Source organism: Papio anubis, chromosome 1 (assembly GCF_008728515.1).
Source record: "Papio anubis isolate 15944 chromosome 1, Panubis1.0, whole genome shotgun sequence".
NCBI classification, from domain to species: Eukaryota; Metazoa; Chordata; class Mammalia; order Primates; family Cercopithecidae; genus Papio; species Papio anubis.
The window spans coordinates 9,949,593-9,975,479 of record NC_044976.1 but is presented as its reverse complement, the minus strand read 5'-3'; the positions used below and the strand labels follow the sequence as shown (position 1 = coordinate 9,975,479).

General features: G+C 45.7%; 2 protein-coding genes across 6 annotated transcripts in view; both read left to right on the top strand.

The window, feature by feature from the left end:
• MTOR (mechanistic target of rapamycin kinase) overlaps nucleotides 1–3,323 on the top strand; it is a 150,293-nt gene extending 146,970 nt beyond the window's left edge. For 2 of the 4 annotated variants that reach the window (XR_004182730.1, XM_031664368.1), the window contains 3 exons: nucleotides 150–230; nucleotides 1,581–1,686; nucleotides 2,359–3,323. Coding sequence is in view for 3 of the 4 variants with exons in the window: in XM_031664368.1 (XP_031520228.1) it covers nucleotides 150–230; nucleotides 1,581–1,686; nucleotides 2,359–2,374 (203 nt within the window). In the remaining variant the exon portion in view is untranslated. The remainder of the gene's footprint in view (nucleotides 1–149; nucleotides 231–1,580; nucleotides 1,687–2,358) is intronic. The other 2 variants (XM_021935935.2, XM_021935939.2) reach the window with 2 other exon arrangements.
• Nucleotides 3,324–9,242: 5,919 nt separating this feature from the next.
• Nucleotides 9,243–25,887, top strand: part of EXOSC10 (exosome component 10) — a 29,487-nt gene continuing 12,842 nt past the window's right edge. For both annotated transcript variants that reach the window (XR_004182728.1, XM_031664366.1), the window contains exons 1-13: nucleotides 9,243–9,427; nucleotides 10,971–11,107; nucleotides 13,625–13,748; nucleotides 17,883–17,987; nucleotides 18,295–18,460; nucleotides 18,785–18,899; nucleotides 20,956–21,031; nucleotides 21,246–21,356; nucleotides 21,564–21,707; nucleotides 22,827–23,017; nucleotides 24,815–24,971; nucleotides 25,139–25,287; nucleotides 25,471–25,521. Coding sequence is in view for 1 of the 2 variants with exons in the window: in XM_031664366.1 (XP_031520226.1) it covers nucleotides 9,245–9,427; nucleotides 10,971–11,107; nucleotides 13,625–13,748; nucleotides 17,883–17,987; nucleotides 18,295–18,460; nucleotides 18,785–18,899; nucleotides 20,956–21,031; nucleotides 21,246–21,356; nucleotides 21,564–21,707; nucleotides 22,827–23,017; nucleotides 24,815–24,971; nucleotides 25,139–25,287; nucleotides 25,471–25,521 (1,709 nt within the window). In the remaining variant the exon portion in view is untranslated. The remainder of the gene's footprint in view (nucleotides 9,428–10,970; nucleotides 11,108–13,624; nucleotides 13,749–17,882; nucleotides 17,988–18,294; nucleotides 18,461–18,784; nucleotides 18,900–20,955; nucleotides 21,032–21,245; nucleotides 21,357–21,563; nucleotides 21,708–22,826; nucleotides 23,018–24,814; nucleotides 24,972–25,138; nucleotides 25,288–25,470; nucleotides 25,522–25,887) is intronic.

Genomic DNA, 25,887 nt, shown 5'->3' with positions numbered 1-25,887 from the left:
TTTCTCATTATATTCTGAGGTCAAAGATGAACATAGAGGAAGGATTGCTCAACACTTACAAAAGTGAATATTTGAGAAAAACAGGGCACCCATTGAACCTGTTGTATTGCTCCCATTCTTACTGTTATTTCTACTTTTGTGTATTCCAGTTGGAGACGGTTTGGTGAAACCAGAGGCCCTAAATAAGAAAGCTATTCAGATTATTAACAGGGTTCGAGATAAGCTCACTGGTGAGTGTGTCATGTGTTTACTTAAAGGGGACATAAGGCTGGGCGCGGTGGCTCATGCCTGTAATCCCAGCACTTTGGGAGGCTGAGGTAGGCGGATCACGAGGTCAGGAGATCGAGACCATCCTGGTTAACACGGTGAAACCCTGTCTCTACTAAAAATACAAAAAATGAGCTGGGTGTGATGGCGGGCCCTGTAGTCCCAGCTAGTTGGGAGGCTGAGGCAGGAGAATGGTGTGAACCTGGGAGGTGGAGTTTGCAGTGAGCCGAGATCGCTCCACTGCATTCCAGCCTAGGCGACAGAGTGAGACTCCGTCTAAAAAAAAAAAAAAAAAAAAGGAGACATAAAATCTGAGCACACTTTCCTGTCTCTGAGTGGTGGTCAGCCCCATGTCCAGTAGTGTTAGTGATGAGCTTTGGGCACCATGCAGCTGACAAAGAGTGTCTTTGAAGTCATCAGTTAAACATTGTCTCTGATTCTTTTTTCTGATGACTGATAACAGTACTTAATGGTTAATCTCATGTAACTCAGGAGGTGAATAAATTTCTATTGGGTCCAAAATCAGCCAAATTCAGGGAAGTATTTTTAAATCATGTCTTTTTTTTTTTTTTTTTTTTTTTTTTTTTTTGAGACAGTTTGCTCTTATTGCCCAGTCTGTAGTCCACTGGCTCCATCTTGGGTCACTGCAACCTCCGCCTCCCAGGTTCAAGCAATTCTCCTGCCTCAGCCTCCCCAGTAGCAGGGATTACAGAGCCCCCCACCACCCAGCTAATTTTTGCTTATTTTTAGTAGAGATAGTTTCACCATGTTGGCAAGCAGGCTGGTCTCAAACTCCTGACCTCCGTCCACCCACCTCGACCTCCCAAAATAGGATACAAGCGTGGCCATGCCAACCAGAACCCTATTTTTTTTTCTTTTTTTTTTTTTGAGACAGGGTCTTGCTCTGTCACCCAGGCTGGAGTGCAGTGGTACCATCTTGGCCCAGTGCAACCTCCACCTTCCGGGTTCAAGCGATTCTCCTGCCTCAGGCTCCCAAGTAGCTGGGACTACAGGCCTGTGCCACCACACTCAGCTAATTTTGTATTTTTAGTAGAGACAGTGTTTTACCATGTTGGCCAGGCTGGTCTTGAACTCCTGACCTCAGGTGATCTGCCTGCCTCAGCCTCCCAAAGTGCTGGGATTACAGGCGTTAGCCACCACACCTGGCTGAATTTTTCAAATCCAACTATGATATATCCTTCATCTCCATGTCTGAGGATAAGCTGTTGGTATGGACAGTTAAGGCAACAGGGAAGAAGAAGTGCAGCGATTGCCAGGAAGAGAGTGAAATGTTTTTGTTGCTCCTGTGCTAGGTCGGGACTTCTCTCATGATGACACTTTGGATGTTCCAACGCAAGTTGAGCTGCTCATCAAACAAGCGACATCCCATGAAAACCTCTGCCAGTGCTATATTGGCTGGTGAGTGGGGCTCTCAAAGTGACTTTGTTAAAATAAGCAATCAGAACCCAAGCCTAGGCCCCAAAGCCAGGGTAGCAAAAAGAGATTTGGTGGCGTATCTGTAAAGGGCAGTTAGAGCTCAGATCTCTTTAAAAGTTCATATTTATTGCATGTGCTCATTGTTTTAAAAAAATTGAGAAATATGGATGCATATTTGGAAGGCAAACACTAAAATTAAAATTACATTAAGATAAGTGGTTTAGGAGAATAGGCAAGGGTTGTTCGTGAGGGGTTCCTTTTGGGTTTTGCTGTCAGTCCAATGCAGAGATACAGGAAGGGCAAAGGAAAGAAAAACCTAGAGCAGTGACAGAAAGAAGGAGATGAAAAGACAGATTTATGATCTGGGAGCCTAACCTCAAGGACCACTCTGGGGTGTGCTTTGATTAATTGCCCGAGGCATGCTTGAAGGCAGAAACTTGAGAGAGCAGATGCTGGGGAAGCGTCCTTGCGGGACCTCGGTGGGCAGTAGCCTTGACTGGAAATGATGTGTGTGTCCCATGCAATTAGCTGTGGGAGAGCTCAGGGAATACCCTGGGGTTGTCAGACCTTGGCCTTTTCATTTTCAAGTTATCTGTGTAAAGCTTTGAAGAAGCTCAAATTATTAAAATATTCCTTTTCTTTCTGCCTTCTTAGGTGCCCTTTCTGGTAACTGGAGGCCCAGATGTGACTGTCACGTTTTTTCTGAGGCTTTTTTACTTTAGTAAATGCTTCCACTAAACTGAAACCATGGTGAGAAAGTTTGACTTTGTTAAATATTTTGAAATGTAAATGAAAAGAACTACTGTATATTAAAAGTTGGTTTGAACCAACTTTCTAGCTGCTGTTGAAGAATATATTGTCAGAAACACAAGGCTTGATTTGGTTCCCAGGACGGTGAAACACAGTAATACCACGTAAATCAAGCCATTCATTTTGGGGAACAGAAGATCTATAACTTTAGAAATACGGGTTTTGACTTAACTCACAAGAGAACTCATCACAAGTACTTGCTGATGGAAGAATGACCTAGTTGCTCCTCTCAACATGGGTACAGCAAACAGCACAGCCAAGAAGCCTCAGGTCATGGAGGACATGGATTAGGATCCTAGACCGTAAAGACACAGAAGATGCCAACCTCACCCCTGCCACCTATCCCAAGACCTCACTGGTCTGCGGACAGCAGCAGAAATGTTTGCAAGATAGGCCAAAATGAGTTTTACAAAAGGTCTGTCTTCCATCAGACCCAGTGATGCTGCGACTCACGCTTCAATCCAAGACCTGACCGCTAGTAGGGAGGTTTATTCGGATCACTGGTGGCCTCGGCTGAGCAGATGCACAGAGGGGATCACTGCACAGTGGGACCACCCTCACTGGCCTTCTGCAGCAGGGTTCTGGGATGATTTCAGTGGTCAGAATACTCTGTTTAGAGCAAGGGCTCAGAAAACAGAAATACTGTCATGGAGGTGCTGAACACAGGGAAGGTCTGGTACATATTGGGAATTATGAGCAGAACAAATACTCAACTAAATGCACAAAGTATAAAGTGTAGCCATGTCTAGACACCAGGTTGTATCGGAATAATTTTTGTGCCAATAAATGACATCAGAATTTTAAACATACGTATATGAGTGGCTTTTTAGTCGTAATTTTGATCAGTTCAAAAAGGAAGCATTTACTCTTTCAGCACTCAGCCTTTAGTAAGCACTCTGTAGTAGGGATGACAGAGGACATAAGGGTGTACATGATGTGGTCCCTTTCCTCAGACTGTTCCCAGGCCAGACAGGTGGAGACAGCATGCCACTCAAGTGAACAGAACTTACCCCGGCCAAGTGCTGAGAAGAGGCGTGTATGGGCCACAGGTAGGAGCACAAATTCCACCGGGTGAGCCTGGAAAGCCTCATAGAAAGGGGGATGTTTGGCGTGGGTCTTAAAGAGGAGTGGGAGTCTGTCAGATGAACCAAGGGGGGACATTCTCAGCAGAAAAGGAAGTGTGAGGCACTGCTGTGAAAGCATGGTATCCACAGCGGTAGCAAGTATCACTTGGACCATATGAAATTGCAGGTACGTGGACCATTTTTAACATACAAAACTGGCATTTTCTTATGGCTGCACCTCATAGTTCAGCATATCTGGCTCAGTGGTCAGTGGGGAATAAAGGGAGTAACAGGAAAATAATAGGAACTAAAGGAGGCACGAAAGTAGCACGGGGCCAGACCGGGGCCTCCATCAGTTCAGCAGCAAGGAGTATGAACCTGATGCTGTGAAGTTTTACAATGGAATCGTATCTGAGTGGTGTTTTTTGTTTTCATTGGAGACTGGGTCTCGCTCTGTCACCCAGGCTGTACTGCAGTGGCACAATCATGGCTCACTGCAGCCTCAGCCCCATGGGCTCAGGTGATCTTCCTGCTTCAGCCTCCCAAGTAGCTGGGACTACAGATATGCACCTCCCCACTCAGCTAATTTTTGTATTTTTTGTAGACAGTGGGGTTTTGCCATCTTTCCCAGGCTGGTCTCGAACTCCTGGACTCAAGCGATCTGCCCCCTCTCAGCCTCCCAGAGAAGCCACTGTGCCCAGCCCTGAGTGGTGTTTTTAAAAGACAACTGGTGGCCAGGTGCGGTGGCTCACGCCTATAATCCCAGCACTTTGGGAGGCCGAGGCGGGGCGGATCACCTGAGGTCAGGAGTTCGAGAGCAGCCTGGCCAACATGGCAAAACCCTGTCTCTGCTAAAAATACAAAAGTTAGCTGCGTGTGGTGGCATGCACCTGTAATCCCAGCTACTGGGGAGGATGAGGCAGGAGAATTGCCTGAACCTGGGAGGTGGAGTTTGCAGTGAGCCAAGATTGTGCCACTACACTCCAGTCGGGGCAACAGAGTGAGACTCCATTTCAAAAAAAAAAAAAAAAAAGCCAGGCATGGTGGCAGGCGCCTGTAATCCCAGCTACTCAGGAGGCTAAGGCAGGAGAATCACTTGAACCGGGCGGCAAAGGTTGCAGTGAGCTGAGATCGCGCCACTGCACTCCAGCCTGGGTGACAGAGCAAGACTGTTTAAAAAAAAAAAAAAAGGTGAATTTAAATCTCAATAGTGACACTAGTAACAGTTTTAACACTCACAGCTAGAAAGTCATATACCTACTTGGATTTTCTGTTACAGTCCTAAACCATGTATCACTTATTTGCTCCAGAAAATATGGTCACCATAACTTTCTTGGTTCCAGATAAAATAACTCTCAGTGACTACGGTGATGTTACCATTCATGAACAATAAAGGTGTGAGAATGAATGGACACAGGAAAATGGTGGCCATTAGTGATAAAGATACATTCTTTAGGATATGAGAGTCTGGATTAAGGTCTTTGGTGAATCCAATAGGTTTTAAGTTACATCTAAGCAAAGCCTTCTGGGTTTCTTGAGAAGAATTATCAAAGGCAGGGAAGGAGCTAGTGGAGGCCTTTAAATACAGTTTAGTCCAGCCAGGCACTGTGGCTCATGCCTGTAACCCCAACACTTTGAGAAGGTAAAGTGAGAGGATTGCTTGAATCTAGGAGTTTGAGACCAGCTTGGGAAACATAGTGAGACCCTGCCTCTACAAAAAATTAAAAAATTAGTTGGGCATGGTGGCATGGGCCCGGTCTACCCTGGATGCTGAGGCCGGAGGACTGCTTGAGCCCAGGAGTTCGAGCTTATAGTAAGCTATGATTGTGCCATTGCACTCCAGCCTGGATGACAGAGACCCTGGCTCTAAAAATAAATACATAAGGATGAAGATCTGTATGATGATCCACTTAATAGTAAATATATTTTCTCATAATTTTCCTAATTTATTGTAAGAATACAGTATATAGGCCGGGCGCGGTGGCTCAAGCCTGTAATCCCAGCACTTTGGGAGGCCGAGGCGGGCGGATCACGAGGTCAGGAGATCGAGACCATCCTGGCTAACATGGTGAAACCCCGTCTCTACTAAAAATACAAAAAACTAGCCGGGCGTGGTGGCGGGCGCCTGTAGTCCCAGCTACTCGGAGGCTGAGGCAGGAGAATGGCCTGAACCTGGGAGGCGGAGCTTGCAGTGAGCCGAGATAGGGCCACTGCACTCCAGCCTGGGTGACACAGCGCCAGACTCCGTCTCAAAAAAAAAAAAAAAAGAATACAGTATATAATATATATACACAATATTTCTCAGTTGACCATTTGTTAACCGGTAAGGCCTCTGGTCAACAGGAGGCTATTAAGTTTTTGGGGAGTTAAAAGCTATATGTGGATTTTCAACTGCTCAAAGGAATGGGAGCCCCTAATTACCAGATGTTGTTCACAGGTTAACTGTTTTTTTGGGGTTTTTTTGGAGACAAGGTCTGGCAGTACAGGCTGGGGGGCAGTGGTGCAATCTCAACATACTGCAACCTCCACCTCCCAGGCTCGAATTATCCTCCCACCTCAGCCTCCTGAGTAGCTGGGACTACAGGTGCATGCCACTACACCTGGCTAATTTTTGTATTTTTTATAGAGACTGGTTCTCGCCATGTTGCCCAGGCTGATCTCAAACTGGTGAGCGCAGGAGATCCTCCCGTCTCAGCCTCCCAAAGTGCTAAGATTACAGGCGTGAGCCACTGCGCCCGGCCAGCTGTATTTTTTAAGAATCAAGGCTGAGGCCGGGCATGGTGGCTTATACCTAAAATACCAGCACTTTGGGAGGCTGTGACGGGCAGATCACGAGGTCAGGAGTTCCAAACTAGCCTTGCCCACATGGTGAAACCTGTCTCTTAATAATACAAAATTAGCTGGGCATGGTGGTCTGCGCCTATAATCCCAGCTACTCAGGAGGCTGAGGCAGGAGAATCACTTGAACCCAGGAGGCGGAGGTTGCAATTGCGCCATTGCACTCCAGCCTGGGCAACAGAGTGAGACTTCATCTCAAAAGAAAGAAAAAAAAAAAGGCTGTAGTGTTAACTTACTGAGTTTCAAATATCAACTCCATTTCATACTACCTTTGTGACCTTGGATAATTTACTTAGATTCTCTCTGCTTGTCTCCTCTGAAAGTGTGGGTAAGCCCTACCTTGTGAGGCTGTCTGAAAGACAAGATAATCCATGGGGGAGCATTTGCACAGCCTGACACGTGGTATTAGGTTGAACCAGATGAAATAGGTGCTCAAAAATACTAAATGAACTAGGCCTTTGTCCTGCCAGGGCACCTGTGTACCTGAAGCACACACATGGAAAAAGTGAAAAGCAAGTATTCTCTTAATTGGATATGCTGAACATTTATTGAACACTTAATGGGTGGAATGAATTGTATTAAGGGCATCCCATCTCTGATTTTAGGAGAGTGAATCTATCTCCTGAGCTGCCTGATAATTTGGTGCCTCCCTCACAAGAGCTTTTCCAGGAGTTCACTTCACAAATGTGTATTGAGTTCCCACTCTGTGTTAACCAGAATGGTTCCAGCAGTGTCCGCAGGAAAGAACGTCTTTTTGGAGGAGTTCAGAGGGCACTGGAGGGAGGAAGCACAGTGGGAGCTAGACGTTTTCTTCAGGAGCTTACCTGTAAAGGGTGAGAGAGAGGTGATGGCGGTTGGAAGGAGATGTGGGAGCCCGTGTTTTTTCCTTTTCTCTTTTAGTTGGGAGAGATGTCAGTATACTTGTAGGCTGTTAGGAATGAACCAATAGAGAGGGAAAGATAGATGGAGGGGCAGGGGAGGTGTAATTAATAGGCGGAGCCAAGACCAAGTGGGTGAGGGGAACATAGAACCAGCCAGAGCTTGGGAGGAGGTGACTTGAAATATGAGGCTGGGCCGGGCACGGTGGTTCCCGCCTGTAATCCCAGTGTGGTGGGAGGACAGCTTCAGCCCAGGAGTTCGAGACCAGGTTGGTAAGATGCAGTCTAAGAAAAATAATTAGGCCAGGCGCTGGTGGCTCACACCTGTAATCCCAGCACTTTGGGAGTCCGAAGCGGGAGGATCACAAGGTCAGGATTTCGAGACCAGCCTGGCCAACATGGTGAAACCCCATCTCTACTAAAAATACAAAAAAAAAATTAGCCTGGCGTTGTGGCACTCACCTGTAATCCCAGCTACTTGAACCCAGGAAGCGGAGGTTGCAGTGAGCCGAGATTGCACCACTGCACTCCAGCCTATGCAGCAGAGTGAGACTGTCTAGAAGAAAAAAAAAACAGGCCAGGTGCGGTGGGTCACGCCTGTAATCCCAGCACTCTGGGAGGCCAAGGTGGGAGGATCACAAGGTCAGGAGTTCGAGACCAGCCTGGTCAATATGGTGAAACCCCGTTTCTACTAAAAATACAAAAATTAGCCAGGTGTGGTGGCACAGGCCTGTAATCCCAGCTCCTCAGGAGGCTGAAGCAAGAGAATTCCTTAAACCCGGGAGGCGGGAGGTTGCAGTGAGCTGAGATTGTGCCACCGCACTCCAGCCTAGGCAACAGAGCGAGACTCCGTCTCAAAAAAAAATAAAAATAAAACTAGGCTGCACGCTGATGGCTCATACCTGTAATCCCAGCACTTTGGAAGACCAACAGAGTGAGACTTTGTCTCAAAAACATAATTTTGTTTGTTTGTGATACAGTCTCACTCTGTTGCCCAGGCTGGAATGCAGTGGTTTGATCTCGGCTCACTGTAACCGCCGAGTAGCTGGGATTACAGGCCTATGCCACCACGCCCGGCTAATTTTTGTACTGTTAGTAGAGACGGGGTTTCACCATGTTGGCCAGGCTAGTCTCGAACCCCTGACCTCAGGTGATCCACCCGCCTCAACCTCCCAAAGTGCTGGGATTACAGGCATGAGTCACTGCGCCCAGCCTCAAAAACATAACTTTAAAAAGAAATTTTTGAGACAGGGTTTCACCCTGTCACCCCAGCTGGAGTGCAGTGGAACCTCCACCTCCTCGGCTTGAGCAACCATCCCACCTCAGCCTCCCGAGCAGCTGGGACTACAGATGCGAGCCACCACGCCCGGTAATCCCGGTTTTTTTTTTTTTTTTTTTTTGAGACGGAGTCTCGCTCTGTTGCCCAGGCTGGAGTGCTGTGGCCGGATCTCAGCTCACTGCAAGCTCCGCCTCCCGGGTTCCCGCCATTCTCCTGTCTCAGCCTCCCGAGTAGCTGCGACTACAGGCGCCCGCCACCTCGCCCGGCTAGTTTTTTGTATTTTTTAGTAGAGACGGGGTTTCACCGTGTTAGCCAGGGTGGTCTCGATCTCCTGATCTCGTGATCCACCCGTCTCGGCCTCCCAAAGTGCTGGGATTACAGGCTTGAGCCACCGCGCCCGGCCGGTAATCCCGGTTTTTAAATAAACACGAGGGTAAGCAGGCTAAGGTGGGAGGATCTCTTGAGTCCAAGAGTTCGAAACCAGGTTCAACAAACATAGCGAGACCTCGTGTCAAAAATATATGTGATAATCAGGTCCTCCAGGCCGCACCCTAGATCACAGGGTTGTTGGGATAATACAACATGAGGTAAAAGAACGTGAAATTCATGCTACAGCGCTCAGAAGTGCCACCCCAATCGCAGGCACCCCGCCCGCCGCTTCGACCTGGCGCATGCTTGGTGCGCACACGTCGCGTCGCGTCGACCGAGACGCTCTCGCGAGACAAGCTGTGCTGGCCGAAAAAATGGCGCCGCCCAGTACCCGCGAGCCCAGGGTCCAGTCGGCTACCAGCGCTACCAAACCCGACGGGGAGATGGTACTGCCAGGCTTCCCGGACGCCGACAGCTTTGTGAAGGTGAGTTCGCGGGGCCTCGGGGGTACCAGGAGTCGCCCGCGGCCGCCAGAAGCCGACCCGGGCCCTCTGGGCAGCCAATGCCCGCCCGCCGCAGTAGATCCCGAGCGAGGGTCGCGGGGCCCCTGTCCGCGCTGGGCGCAGACTCCTGCATCCTCCGGGGATGGGGCCTCAGAAACGGACACTGAGGGGCGTCCCGCTTGCCAGCTTAAGTCCCTGTAGGCCCAAATGTGGAAACCCATCTTGCATCCTGGGAAAGGCTTCCTTGCCACCCAGACGTCCCTAGCCCTTGCGACGTCGCCCCCGCCACGCCCTAGCCACCCGACCAGTTCTCCTCAGGGGCTCGGCTGCTTCGCGCTCCGCACACTTGCCTGGAGTTGTCCCCTCCCGCGACCAGGATGGCCTTTCTTCTCTTCCTCTGTTCCTGAAGTCCAATCCTACATAATTTTTAATCCTGAGTTAAATGTCACCTGTTAAAGCCCCATTGCACTTCTATCAGTAACTCCTGGAAGACACACAGAGCGTTCACTTAAGATCTTTGTATAACTTAGCTTAAATGTGAACAAACGTACAACTAGGCTTAAACTGTGCATAGCTCTTACAAAGCCATGAAACTAAAATAATTTGTAAATTAGCCCTATAAATTTACAGAAATTCCACTCACGTTGTATCTATCTAATTTGCCATTAGCTAATGCTGTTGATTCATTAACATGGCTCTCATTAATTCCTGGACCACTAACTGTGGTCTTGGTTGTGTGGCAGTCATGCTCATAAGCTACCATGTGCCCCTCCATGACTTAATTTCCCACCTCCTTTCTCTGCTTTTTTCTTGGGAAATGTTTATTTGGCCTTCACATGATCAACCATCATTTATGTCACTTCACAGTTTTGTTTCGTTACCTCACAACAGCTAAAATAGAGAACCACTTGACACTAACTGAACAATAAACACAAATCCAGTTTTAGATAGTAGCTGTTATAACTTTGTCGTCCAAGGATCTAGGATAAGGTTGTATTGTTTTTAGATGCTCATCCAGATGAAAACACAAAAACACATTCTTGTAGAAAGCTCTTGGATCTGAACTTGAGTCATAATAATAACACTTATATGCCAAGAACTGTCCTAAGTGCTTTTATTAGCTTATTCATTCTGTCCTCACAAAAACTCTGTGGTGTAGGCCCTTTTTATTTTTCCTGTTTTTCAGAGGAGAACACTAAAGTCCAAATAAAAGAAATCACTTGCCCAGGATCTCAGTTAATGTGTAGCAGAGTCAAGATTCAACCCCAGGTTTTTGTGAATACTAGATTATATATGTATGTGTTTGTTCTGTCTCTCAACTCTCCCAAGAATGTAAGCTCCAAACTTGGTTTCCCGTTCACGCTTGTATTCTTAGGGCCTAGATTAGATTGGGGTTTGGCACTAAATGAGTACTTTTTTGATGGATGAAGAGTAGATACCTTGTATACAGTAGATCATAAAAATGATATATCGAATGAATGGGGATCCATGTGTAAAACATGCCATCTTTTCTTGTTTTGGACAGTTTGCTCTTGGATCCGTGGTGGCAGTCACCAAGGCATCTGGGGGCCTACCACAGTTTGGCGATGAGTATGATTTTTACCGAAGTTTTCCTGGCTTCCAAGCATTTTGTGAAACACAGGGAGACAGGTTGCTTCAGTGGTAAGTACTATATTTTGTTTTCTTATGTTAATGAAAAGAAATGAAAACAAAGAGGTCGATAAATTTTTCCTGAAATTTATTTTTCCTTAAACATTTTCTGTGGTATGAAGAGCCATAAAATATGAAAATTGAAGCAATGGATTTTGATTAGGGAAATATTACTTGGTATATTTTTAGTTTAGCTTTTTAAAAATGTATTGACTTTTGTACTTAAAAAATACATTGACTGTAATCCCAGCACTTTGGGAGGCCGAGATGGGCAGATCACGAGGTCAGGAGATCGAGACCATCCTGGCTAACACGGTGAAACCCCCTCTCTACTAAAAAATACAAAACCTTAGCGTGGTGGCGAGCCTGTAGTCCCGGCTACTCGGGAGGCTGAGGCAGAATGGCGTAAACCTGGAAGGTGGAGCTTGCAGTGGCCCTGAGATCCGCCACTGCACTCAGCCTGGGCAACAGAAATGAGACTCCCGTCTCAAAAAAAAAAAAAAAATTGACTTTTGTACAGATCTTTTTTTAATTAATATGGGAATTGAACACTTAGATCCAAGATTCATTCTTTCTTTCTTTCTTTCTTTTTTTTTTTTTTCTTTTTTTTTGAGATGGAGTCTCCTCTCACCCAGGCTGGAGTGCAGGAGCATGATCTCGGCTCACGTGAAGCTCCACCTCCTGGGTTCACACCATTCTCCTGCCTCAGCCTCGAATAGCTGGGACTACGAAGCGTCGCCACCACTACCCAGCTAATTTTTTGTTATTTTAGTAGAGATGGGGTTTCACCATGTTAACTTCAGGCTGGTCTTGATCTCCCTGACCTCATGTCCACCACCTCAGCCTCCCAAAGTGCTGGATGAAACATGACTTTCCCGATGCCCAGCCAGATCAAGATTATTTCACACAACTTGTAGAGTAGCAGGTATTTCTTTTTATTTATTTATTTATTTATTTTTTTAATTTTTTTTTTTTTTTTTTTTTTTTTTTTTTTTGAGACCCAGAGCCTGGCTTCAAATTACCCAGGCTGGAGTGCATTGGCTCGATCTCGGCTCACTGCAACCTGCGCCTCCCAGGTTCAAGTGATTCTCCTGCCTAGGCCTCCAAGTAGCTGGGATTACAGGTGTACAGCACCACAACCGGCTAATCTTTTTTTTTTAGGGGGTGTGGGGAACGGAGTCTTACTCTGTCGCCCAGGTTGGAGTGCAGTGGTGCAATCTTGGCTCACTGCAATCTCTACCTCCCAAGATCAAGCGATTCTTATGCCTCAGCCTCCCCAGTAGCTGGGGTAACAGGCACGTACCACCACTCCTGGCTAATTTTTGTATTTTTAGTAGAGGGGGTTTCACCATGTCGGCCAGGCTGGTCTCGAACTCCTGACCTCGTGATCCACCCACCTCGGCCTCCCAAAGTGCTGGGATTACAGGTATAAGCCCCTGTGCCTAGCCAATTTTTTGTGTTTTTAGTAGAGATGGGGTTTCACCGTGTTGGCCAGGCTGCTCTCGAAGTCCTGACCTCAGGTGATCCATCCACCTCAGCCTCCCGAAGCACTAGGATTACAGGTGTGAGCCACTGCACCCAGCTAGGGTGCAAGTTTTATTGGTTTCATCAAAAAGTATTGGGGGCTGGACATGGCGGCTCATGCCTGTAATCCTAGTGCTTTGGGAGGCCGAGGCAGAAGGATCGCTTGAGCCCACGAGTTCAATACCAGCCTGGGCAACATAGGGAGACTCCATCCCTACAAAAAATTTTTAAAGTAGCTGGGAGTGATGATGCACCTCTGTAGTTGCAACTACTTGGGAGGCTGAGGTGGGAGTATCACTTGAGCCCAGGAGTTCGAGGCTGCAGGGACCTGTGATTGCACTGATGCATTCCAGCCTGGGCAACAGAGCAAGACCCTGTCTCTTTAAAAAAAAAAGAAAAGAAAAGAAAGAAAAAGCCTGGGCTCGTGGCTCACACCTGTAATCCCAGAACTTTGGGAGGCTGAGGCAGGTGGATCACTTCAGGTCAAGAGTTCGAGACCAGCCTGGCCAACGTGGCGAAACCTCATCTTTATTAAAAATACAAAAATTAGCCAGACCTGGTGGCATGTGCCTATAATTCCAGCTACTCAGGAGGCTGAGGCATGAGAATCGCTTGAATCTGGGAGGCAGAGGTTGCACTTGGGGAGGCCAAGGCAGGCAGATCACTTCAGGTCAGGAGTTTGAGACCAGCCTGGCTAACATGGTGAAACCTTGTCTTTACCAAAAATACAAAAATTAACCAGACCTGGTGGTGTGTGCCTGTAATCCCGGCTACCCAGGAGGCTGAGACACGAGAATTGCTTGAACCCGGGAGGTGGAGGTTGCAGAGAGCCAAGATCATGCCACTGCACTCCAGACTGGGCAACAGAGCAAGACTCTGTCTCAAAAAAAAAAAAAAAGATGTGTTGGGAACAGTCCGAGCCACATCATTTGAACATTTTCTCTCACAGAATGTAAACAAATGAAATAAAAATCTACAAGCTAACCTTGGTTTTCCTTTCCTTAGCATGAGCCGAGTAATGCAATACCATGGGTGTCGCAGCAACATTAAGGATCGAAGTAAAGTGACAGAGTTGGAAGACAAGTTTGATCTGCTGGTTGATGCCAATGATGTAATTCTGGAGAGAGTGGTGAGTATTTTCCTTTACTCTTATGGTAACTAACAAATAGCTTCATATTATTAAAATATATGAATAGACGGAGCAACCCAGGCACCTTAGAAAATGAAAAGGAAATAAGCTTAACATTTCTTATAATAATATTCCCTTCTGATAGTTGGTATGTTTTTTCTAAGAAAAATTACAGTTGTCTTAAAAATATCACTGCCCCATCGAGGATTTTTTTTTTTTTTTTGAGATGGAGTCTTGCTCTGTCGCCCAGGCTGGAGTACAGTGGGGCAATCTCGGCTCATTGCAACCTCTACCTCCCAGGTTCAAGTGATTCTCCTGCCTCAGCCTCCTGAGTAGCTGGGATTACAGGCACCCACCACTATTCCTGGCTAATTTTTGTATTTTTAGTAGAGACATCGTTTCATCATATTAGCCAGGCTAGTCTCAAACTCCCGGCCTCAAGTGATCTGCCTGTCTTGGCCTCCCAAAGTGCTGGGATTACAGACGTGAGCCACTGCGCTGGACCTGAAAGCCTGTTTTTAAAGTGCCTTATTCCAGCCAAGTGCGGTGGCTCACACCTATAATCCCAGCACTTTGGGAGGCCAAAGCAGGTGATCACCTGAGGTCAGGAATTCGAGACCAGCCTGGCCAACATGGTGAAACCCTGTCTCTACTGAAATATAAAAACTAATCGGGCCATGGTAGCACACGCCTGTCATTCCAGCTATTCAGGAGACTGAGGCAGGGGGATCGCTTGAACCCAGGAGGCAGAGGTTGTAGTGAGCTGAGATCATGCCACTGCACTCTAGCCTGGGTGACAGAGTGAGACTCTGTATCAAAAAAAAAAAAAAGGCCGGGCGCGGTGGCTCAAGCCTGTAATCCTAGCACTTTGGGAGGCCGAGACGGGCGGATCACGAGGTCAGGAGATCGAGACCATCCTGGCTAACACGGTGAAACCCCGTCTCTACTAAAAAAAAAATACAAAAAACTAGCCGGGCGAGGTGGCTGGCGCCTGTAGTCCCAGCTACTCAGGAGGCTGAGGCAGGAGAATAGCGTAAACCCGGGAGGCGGAGCTTGCAGTGAGCTGAGATCCGGCCACTGCACTCCAGTCTGGGCGACAGAGCAAGACTCCGTCTCAAAAAAAAAAAAAAAAAAAAAAAAGGTGGCCTGGTGTGGTGGCTTATGCCTGTAATCCCAGCACTTTGGGAGGCTGAGGTGGGTAGATCACCTGAGGTCAGGGGTTCAGGACCAGCCTGACTAACATGATGAAACCCCATCTCTACTAAAAATATAAAAAATTAGCTGAGCTTGGTGGTGAACACTTGTAATCCCAGCTACTCGGGAGGCTGAGGCAGGAGAATCACTTGAACCCGTGAGGCAGAGGTTGCAGTGAGCCAAGATTGCACCATTGCACTCCAGCCTGGGCAACAAAAGTGAAACTCCATCTCAAAAAAAAAAAAAAAATTTAAATTGCCTTATTCTGGCCAGGTTCAGTGGCTCACTCCTGTAATCCTAGCGCTATAGGAGGCCAAGGTAAGAAGATTACTTGAGCTCAGGAGTTCCAGAGCCAGCCTGGGCAACGTAGTGAGATCTTGTATTTATTTAAAATTAATAAATAAATAAAGTGCCTTATTCTGAATCTGCCATCCAGATCTGCAAATTCTGTTTATATTTTTTTGGAGACTGAAGTCTTGCTCTGTCACCCAGGCTGGAGTGCAGTGGTGCAACCATAGCTCACTGCAACCTCGAACTCCTGGGCTCAAGTGATCCTCCCACCAGAGCCTCCCAAGTAGCTGGGACTGCAGGTGTGCACCACCACATTTGGCTAATTTTTTTTTTAATTTTATAGAGACAGTGTCTTGCTGTGTTGCCCAGGCTGGTCTTGAACTCCTCAAACAATCCTGGCCTCAAACAATCCCCCCACCTCAGCCTCCTTAGTCACTAGGATTACAGGCATGAGCCACCGTGCCTGACAAGATTTGAAAATTCTATTTGTCAAGAGAAGAGGCGTTTATATCACCCAACCAAAATTGAGGTGATTTATACCGTTACTGAAAATCTACTGAACCCCCTAGCTCACAAAATTGGAAGGAGTTGTGTATTATTCTATCTTGCTTATTATCCATTTATGCCTAATTCTATGGCAGAACATTATTTTCACAGAAATACACAGGGATCATGGAAAACAAATCTAACCTCAACCATCTGACAGTCCTGAAAATATTTAAATCATGCTCTCCTGTCCCATGAAGTTATCTCTTCCCTAGTCTAAGTGCCCACAAATCTTTTTGCAGTTTCTGGTATATTGTGATTTCAAGTCCTGCCATACTCCTATATATCACCTGCGTGTGCCTCTGTTAGTAGTGCCCAAGCTGATATTTCACGTCTGCTTTAAAGTGCAAAATAGATTAGGACTCCCTGCAGTCTCGTTCTAAACAGTATACTTCTGTATTTAATGTAGGCAGTCCAGGGACTTCTTAGTTATTTTAGTGGCCACATTACACTGTTAAATCATATTAGAATTTTCAGCCCAATTCAGAGCTGTAAAGAGTCAATCGAGTATTGGGCATGGGTAGTTACTGTCCTACCTGCCTTTGAACAAATAATGCATTAATTACTTGGCATGACATACTAATCACCTTTATTGATCAACTCTGTAAAATTTTTTTTTTTTTAATTGTCAAAACTTGTATAGGTGCACCTTGATTTACAATTGGTTATGTCTCAATAAACCTATATTATAAGTCAAAAATGCATTTAATACACCTCACTTACCAAATAGCGTAACTGAGCCTGCTTTAAATGTGCTCAGAAAACTTCCGTTTGTCTACAGTTGGGCAAAATCTTACACAAAGCCTATTTTTATACTACAGCGTTGAATATCTCATATAATTCAAGTAGCATTGAATATACTTCTGAAAGTGAAAAACAGGTTGTGGCCGGGCACAGTAGCTTATGCCTGTAATCCCAGCACTTTGGGAAGCCAAGGGAGGTGAATCACTTGAGGTCAGGAGTTCAAGACCAGTCTGGTCAACATAGTGAAACCCCATCTCTACAAAAAAATACAAAAATTAACCAGACCTGGTAGTGTGCGCCTGTAGTCCCAGATACTTGGGAGGCTGAGGCACGAGAATTGCTTGAACCCAGGAGGCGAAGGCTGCAGCGAGCTGAGATTGGACCACTGTACTCTAGCCTGAGCAACAGAGTGAGACTCTATCTCAAAATAAAGGAAAAACAGGGCCAGGCACAGTGGCTTACGCCTGTAATCCCAGCATTTTGGGAGGCTGAGGCAGGCAGATCACAAGGTCAAGAGATCAAGACCATCCTGGCCAACATAGTAAAACTCCATCTCTATTAAAAATACAAAAATTAGCTGGGCATGGTGGTGCGTGCCTGTAGTCCCAACTACTTGGGAGGCTGAGGCAGGAGAATTGCTTGAACCCGGGAGGCAGGCTGCAGTAAGCCGAGATCACGCCACTGCACTCCAGCCTGACAACAGAGCAAGACACTCTGTCTCCAAAGAAAAAAGAAAAAAGAAAAACAGGTTGTAAGTGTGCTTGAAATATGGATTCTACTAAATGCAAATCACTTTCACACCATTGTGAACTCAAAAAATTATAAGTCACACTGTCTTACATTGGGGACCAGCTATATATTTATCACATACAACATGATATTTTGATAGATACATTGATCTGTTCTTATATAGGTATATTTTCTTACACAAATGTCTCTGAATACATCTCTTTAAAATGTTAGGGAATTAGGCTGGGTGTGGTGGCTCACACCTATAATCCCAGCACTTTGGGAGGCTGAGGCATGCGGATCACTTGAGGTCAGGATTTCAAGACCAGCCTGGCCAACCGGGTGAAACCCCATCTCTACTAAAAATACAAAAATTAGCCAGGCGTGGTGGTGCACACCTATAATCCCAGCTACTTGGGAGGCTGAGGCAGGAGAATCGCTTGAACCTGGGAGGCAGAGGTTGCAATGAGCCTTATTCAGAACTGTAAAGAGTTGCAGTGAGCCGAGATCATGCCCTTGCACTCCAGCCTGGGTGACAGAGTGATACTCCGTGTTAAATCAATAAAATGTTAGGTAATTAACTCTACCTCAAAAGGAAAAATGCTTCACTAGTACCTCTTCTACTTTTAGGGTATTTTACTGGATGAAGCCTCAGGTGTAAACAAGAATCAGCAGCCTGTCCTCCCTGCCGGCTTGCAGGTCCCCAAAACAGTAGTGTCCAGCTGGAACCGTAAGGTGAGGGCTTTTCAGATTAACTGGCTCTTGATGTCAGCTTCATAATAGGGATTTTGCTCATTCTGACATGCATTTCTGTTCTAATTTATTAGAGAACTGGCCACTGCCTTCTTTAGTTTGTTCTCATAAACACACGCAACCTAATTACACCCTCTTCTCCACTTTCTGGAGACCTCTACATGCACATACATTCTTAAGTGAATGGCCCTTGCGATGTTCTTGTCTCCTTGGAAGTCATAAATTGGAATTTACTTTTCTAATTCATCAAGTTGCTGTGTTATAAAGTATTTGTATGCGTTGATCATAGGCAGCAGAATATGGCAAAAAAGCAAAATCTGAAACTTTCCGGCTGCTTCATGCAAAAAATATCATCCGACCTCAGCTCAAGTTTCGAGAGAAGATTGACAATTCCAACACACCATTTCTTCCTAAAATCTTCATCAAACCCAATGCTCAGAAACCTCTCCCTCAAGGTAAATAGTGCATACTTTGCCTGTGTTTGAGTCTCACTTTATTTGGTGCAAAAACCAGCAAGGGTGTACAGGTCTCTCTTCCACCCTCCTTTCTTCAAAGGGAGCCCAGTTCAGCTATTCCAGAGGCTGAAGTGGGAGGATCACTTGAGCCCAGGAGGTTAAGGCTACAGTGAGCTGTGACTGTGCCACCACACTTCAGCCTGGGGGAAAGAACATGACCCTGTCTCAAAAAAAACAAAACACAAAGGGAGCCAGTTTACCCCTGTGTAACTAGAAAAGACATGAATGTGCTTATGATGTTTTTGTCACTGCTTCGGTCTCCAGCTCTCTCTAAGGAAAGGCGGGAACGCCCACAAGATCGTCCTGAGGACTTGGACGTCCCCCCTGCACTGGCTGATTTCATCCATCAGCAGAGAACCCAGCAGGTTGAGCAAGACATGTAAGTGTTTGCCTATGTCTGAGCTTTCTGCTGTGAGTACTTACCTTTATGCCACATTTTCACAGTTTCACTTTTGTGGAGATATACATGAAAACAATCTGAGGAGCAGTGATTTCCTCCTTACCCCAACCTGGGCCTTAGCAATAAAACCTGCTGTTTGTGTTCACAAAGGGCCTGCACAGCATTGCCTCATAAACCTCACTGCAGTCCTGAGAAGTAGCAGTGACTCTCATTCCCATTTTATAGACGTAAAACGCAAGGGCTGGGCGCGGTAGCTCACGCCTGTAATCCCAGCACTTTGGGAGGCTGAGATCGGTGGATCACCTGAGGTCAGGAGTTCAGGACCAGCCTGGCCAACATGATGAAACCCCATCTCTACTGAAAATACAAAAGTTAGCCAGGCATGGTGGTGTGTGCCTGTAATCCCAGCTACTCAGGAGGCTGAGGCAGGAGAATCACTTGACCCTGGGAGGTGGAGGTTGCAGTGAGCCGAGATGGCATCGCTACACTCCAGCCTGGGTGATAGAGTAAGACTCCGTCTCCAAAAAAAAAAAAAAAAAAAGATGTAAAACCAAAATGAGAGACGTAGACTTCTCATAGAGTTGGAACTTCTTTGAGACAGGGTCTTGCTCTGTCGCCCAGACTGGAGTGTGGTGGCATGAACACAGCTCACTACAGCCTTTACCTCCTGGGCTCAAGTGTTCCTCCTGCCTCAGCCTCCCAAGTGAGCTGGGATTACTATAGGCATATGCCACCACGCCTGGCTAATGTATTTTTTTTTTTTTTTTTTTTTAGTAGAGACGGGGTTTCATCATGTTGGTCAGGCTGGTCTCAAATTCCTGACTTCAGGTGATCCACCCTCCTTGGCCTCCCAAAGTACTGGGATTATAGGCTGGAGCCACCACACCCAGCCCCATGTTTTCTTAAATTTGTCTTTCCTCCATACTATACTGCTCTGCCTTTCTTATTAGGACTCAAATAGTAGGTAAGGCTCTATTTTTTTGTTGTGTTTTTTTTTTTTAGTGTTGCTCTGTCACCCAGGCTGGGTGCCATAGTGCAATCATAGCTCACTGTAACAACCCCTGGGGCTCGAGCAATCCCCCTACCTCAGCCTCCCTAGTAACTGGTACTACAGGCACACATCACCATACCCGGTACCTGACTTGTTTTTTAATTTTAGTTTTTATTTTTGTAAACACAGGGTCTTTCTGTGTTGCCCAGGCTGGCCTCAAACTCCTGGCCTCAAGCAATCCTTCTGCCTTGACCTTCCAAAGTTCTGGGATTACAGGCGTGAGCCACCGTGCTCAGCCCAAGGCTCATTTATGAATTTAGTAAAGAAAAGGCATTTTTTACTGGCAATATAAGCATCTTGGAAAAACTTGGATGTTGCCTTTAGTATAACGCAAAAAGGTGATAACAGTTTGGTTAGTATTGGCCTTTTCCTCACATAGAGCCAGAGTCTGTGTGAGCATTCATGCCTTTAGCCCCAGCATTCATGCCTTTAGCCCCAGCTCTGTAGTGTGAGGCCACAAGCGAAGTGCTGGAGAAATAAAGGCCATGAAAGGCAACCCTGCCCTCCTGGGCTACCGTGATCCTCGAGGAACACATCACAGGTTGAGGATTTTTATACAGATTTCTTAGGATCAGAAGAAAACATAACATTAAGCTCTTGGCCAACTGAAATATTTGCTTCATCCTTACTTTACAGATGTGTTATTTCAAACTACAGGAATTATATATTTCTCATTTTGGTATTATCCACAACATCAACCATAGAGTACTTTGCAAATAAGTACTCAAATCTTTATAAAGCTGCTTGGATCTCCAGCTCTCTAAAGAAATGAATAGACTTAATTATCATGTTTTAAGAGTGAACAAATATCTGATTTATGATTTGTACTCGAATTACTGAAATAATGAAGCTCTTTATTAAAAGGAAGATATTTTCACGGTGGCCTTTTCTCATTTGTTTTTACGTATTGGATAAGAGGCATTATTTTTCCTTTGAATCGTGGAATTAATCAGAATGATTTCTCCTTTTGTTTTATTTACTCAGGTTTGCACATCCTTATCAATATGAACTAAATCACTTTACCCCACCAGATTCAGTGTTTCAAAAGCCACAGCCCCAGGTTAGTACCCAGCCTCAGTTTATAAGGTGCCTTGTAGTGGCCCAAGAGGAATCAAATAAGTAGATTCATTGATGCAATTTTGACTTTTCCTTGAAGATCTTTAAGGTAGAAAGTTACAGTTTTGGGTCATTTCTCAGACTCGTAGTTCACTTTGTACTTTACTGGGGGATGATTTCTATATTCCTCCCTTTTTCTCACTATTCTCTTGATCCAGTTATACAGACCTATAGAAGAGACACCATGCCATTTCATATCCTCCCTGGATGAACTTGTGGAACTAAACGAAAAGCTCTTGAATTGTCAGGAATTTGCAGTCGACTTGGAGGTATCTTGTAAATGACCCTGGGTAAAATTTTTACATTTTCTGTGAGTTTATCTATTGGAGAAGTATAAAATTGATACTAATTGTAATTTTTTTTGGTAAAAAATTAATCATATAACTTAGCTTTGTAACTGACTTTTCAAAATCAGTAAAGAAAAGTCTAATATAATCTTTGTTTTTTCTCTTCTCCCCTCCTTCTATGTGGTTTAGCACCACTCTTACAGGAGCTTCCTGGGACTGACCTGCCTGATGCAAATTTCCACTCGGACGGAAGACTTCATCATTGACACTCTGGAGCTTCGAAGTGACATGTACATTCTCAATGAGAGCCTCACAGACCCAGCTATCGTTAAGGTCAGCCAGCCTTTTGTAACTCATGCATGTGAGCTCATACAAGAATTTTAGTGCTTTGCAGTGTACTATTTCATCATTTCAACCTACACCCAGTCAAGTCGGGTGGAATCGTGTCATTTCCTAGCTAGGGTACCATGCTAAATGGCTTTTGTTTCTAAATCCCTGTTAGAACAGCTAAGACTTAGCTTGTTACCACCCAGAAAAATGTTAAATAATTTTAATGACTACTGCAGTGAGCCCCAGCCATCAAGATTGTTTGGACTTAATGACCGTACTGAAGCTACTAGAGCTGCTTTCAGGTGTCTCCTTGGTTGATAACAGTTTCAGACTTTAAGGGTATGGAATCAGGAGTGTAGAAAGCTGTGACAGAAGACAAAAGAAACTTTTAAAACTCATATATCTAATTTTTTTTTTTTTTTTTTTTTTTTTTTTTGAGACAGAGTTTTGCCCTTGTTGCCCAGGCTGGAGTGCAATGGCACGATCTTGGCTCACCACAACCTCCGCCTCCCAGGTTCAAGCGATTCTCCTGCCTCAGCCTCTCGAGTAGCTTGGGATTGCAGGCATACGCCACCACACCCGCCTAATTTTTGTATTTTCAGTGGAGACAGGGTTTCGCCATGTTGGTCAGGCTGGTCTCAAACTCCTGACCTCAAGCAATCCACCCACCTTGGCCCAAAGTGCTGGTATTACAGGTGTGAGTCACCACTCCTGGCTGCATGTATCTAATCTTGATTAGAACATTGGCTTCAGCCAGGCGAGGCGGCTTAGGCCTGTAATCCCAGCACTTTGGTAAGCTGAGGCAGGAGGATCACTTGAGCCCAGGAGAATGAGACCAGCCTGGGGAACATAGTGAAACCTCGTCTCTACAAAAAATACCAAAGTTCAGCTGGGCATGGTGGCACGCCTGTAGTCCCAACTACTTGGGAGGCTGAGGTGGGAGGATTGCTGGAGCACAGGAGGCAGATGTTGCAGTGAGCCAAGATCACACCACTGCACTACAGACGGGACAGCGGAGACTACCTTCTAATTCCAGTGTTCTAATAAACTAGAGGCAGAGTTAATTTCCAAGCATGAGTGGCCTGCTACCAGTGTACTGCATGACTTTGGTTCTGTTTTCAGGTCTTCCATGGTGCTGATTCAGACATAGAATGGCTACAGAAAGACTTTGGGTTGTATGTAGTAAACATGTTTGATACCCATCAGGCAGCACGCCTTCTTAACCTGGGCAGGCACTCACTCGATCATCTCCTGAAACTCTACTGCAATGTGGACTCAAACAAGCAGTATCAGCTGGCTGATTGGAGAATACGGTCAGTTTGCTCTTAATGAGGAAATGTGGGTGGCAGAAGAAAGTGATTATTCATTAACCTGTCACCCAGAGAGACCTGGGTTTGAGCCATACCATACTCATTGAGATGAATGGCATCAGGTTTTCACCAGGCGTCTTCAGCAGCATAAAAGTGGTAGGAAATTCTTTAACGATAATGTGGACTTTATGATGGGGTATGCAGTTACACTGTGTTTCATGGAAATAGTGGCTGAAAAAGAGGTGCCAAGTCAGTATTTGCCCGTGCTGGTCTCTTGTTTGAAACTGGGATCTCTCTACTAGATGATTTTGTGTGTGTGTCTGTGTGTGTGTGTGTGTGTGTAAGATCTGTCTTCCATAGGGATGATTGTGTGTGTGTGTAAGATGATCTTCCATAGGTGGGAAAGAATTCTTTGTGGGTTTTTTTTTTTTTTTTTTTTGAGACGGAGTCTCGCTCTGTCGCCCAGGCTGGAGTGCAGTGGCCGGATCTCAGCTCACTACAAGCTCCGCCTCCCAGGTTTACACCATTCTCCTGCCTCAGCCTCCCGAGTAGCTGGGACCACAGACACCCGCCACCTCGCCCGGCTAGTTTTTTGTATTTTTTAGTAGAGACGGGGTTTCACCATGTTAGCCAGGATGGTCTCGATCTCCTGACCTCGTGATCCACCCGTCTCGGCCTCCCAAAGTGCTGGGATTACAGGCTTGAGCCACTGCGCCCAGCCGGTGGGAAAGAATTCTAAAGGACACTGTTGGTTTAGCTTTATATTGAGCATTTTTTGTGGCATAAGGTAGCAGTTTTGTCCCACTTCCTGCAGGCCTTGCTCAGCTTGGTCATTTTCTGCTTGTTTGCTACCTCTCCGAGGTTGCACATGTCATAGGAAGATGCCGCTGAGCTTTTCCAGGAATTCCACATGCCAGAATGCCAGAATTTCTTTTCTTTTCTTTTCTTTTTTTTTTTTTGAGACGGAGTTTCACTCTTGTTGCCCAGGCTGGAGTGCAATGGCGCGATCTCAACTCACCACAACCTCCGCCTCCCAGGTTCAAGCAATTCTGCCTCAGCCTCCCGAGTAGCTGGGATTACAGGCATGCGCCACCACGCCCAGCTAATTTTGTATTTTCAGTAGAGACGGGGTTTCTCCATGTTGGTTAGGCTGGTCTCGAACTCCCAACCTCAGGTGATCCTCCCGCCTCCACCTCCCAAAGTGCTGGGATTACAGGCATGAGCCACTGCACCTGGCCCAGAATGCCAGAATTTCTAAATATAAAAGTAAAATTACATTTGGACTGATAAAGTCCAAATAAAAGATGAAAATTGATAAAATCTAAAAACCACTCCTTTTTACTGAGCCCTTACCCTGTGCCAAGCTCTGGGCTAAGTGCTTCAAGGATGTGGTCCTATATAATCCTCACAACAGCCTATGAAGTACCTGGTTCTCATTTCACAAGTTAGGTGGGTAAACCCAAAGAGGTTAAGGAACTTGTCCAAGGACAGACATCTGGAGCTGAGATTTGAACTCAGGACAGCAGTGCTCCCTTTGCTGCTGCCTCTCGTGTGTGTCCAGAGTAGCTGACAGTGCCCTTATTTTAACCACCGCATTATCCTGCCTCCCTTTCTACCCAGCTGTTAAAATAATGGTTTATCATGTTAAAATCTGGGAAGTGTTGGCATAACTGCAGTATTGGCTATGAAAGGATCTTTCATATTGAAAGAGTCTAAGGAAGTCCCAGCACCCAAGGAATAGACAAATTGAATTGCTGTCATTGGGGGCAGTCAGTGAAATAGTGTCCTCTGCAATTCCAGCCCTCTGCCTGAGGAGATGCTCAGCTATGCCCGGGATGACACCCACTACCTGCTATACATCTATGACAAAATGAGGCTGGAGCTGTGGGAGCGCGGCAACGGCCAGCCTGTGCAGCTGCAGGTGGTGTGGCAGCGGAGCAGGGACATCTGCCTCAAGGTACACCTCAGCCACAGTCACACAGACCGCGACACTTGGGCTCTGTGTCTGGCCAGGTTCTAGTTCTTAGGTTTGCTCATTAAATTCATGAAAAGAGCCAAACGTTTTGCAGAGCCCAGGGCACAATTTTGATTCCCATTGATTTTGAATATTCTCATACTTTGTAGAAATTCATCAAACCTATCTTCACGGACGAGTCCTACCTTGAACTCTATAGGAAGCAAAAGAAGCACCTTAATACACAGCAGTTGACAGCCTTTCAGCTGCTGTTTGCCTGGAGGGATAAAACCGCTCGCAGGGAAGATGAAAGTTACGGGTAAGGATTAGAGATTCTTTTAATGCTTGTTTCCAGACTGAGGAGATCTAATAACAGGTAAATAATGGACTTTTTTCTTTTGCCATGAAAGCTGCTTGTTTCCCCGATGTGACAGTATCTAATGGAACTTGCTGGCTGAATGTAATGTGTTCCCACTGTGTGTGTGTGTTTTTTTTTTTCCAGATATGTACTGCCAAACCACATGATGCTGAAAATAGCTGAAGAACTGCCTAAGTGAGTCTGAGAGCTGATTAGTATGTTCTGACTTTCTCAGTAGATCTTATGTTCTTCAAAATCAAGCTTTTCTGGTTGCTATTTCCCAAGGCTGCTTACTCGGAGATTAATGCTCTAAGCTTGGAAGGTAGCAAGTCAAAGGAATATAGAATGTCTGCCCTCAGGCTGCCATTTAAGAATTAAAACTTCTGAACTGGAATCATTTCAATGATTATGCCTCAGTTTTGAGTTCATTTTAAGTCTCTGAGCCTTATAGCATCTATTTGCAAGGGAAGAAAACGTCCCAGATTCTCTCATCTATACTTTCTTCCAAATTCAAGCAGCTCATGATCTTAAACGTTTTGTGATCTTGATTGAAGTATAAGC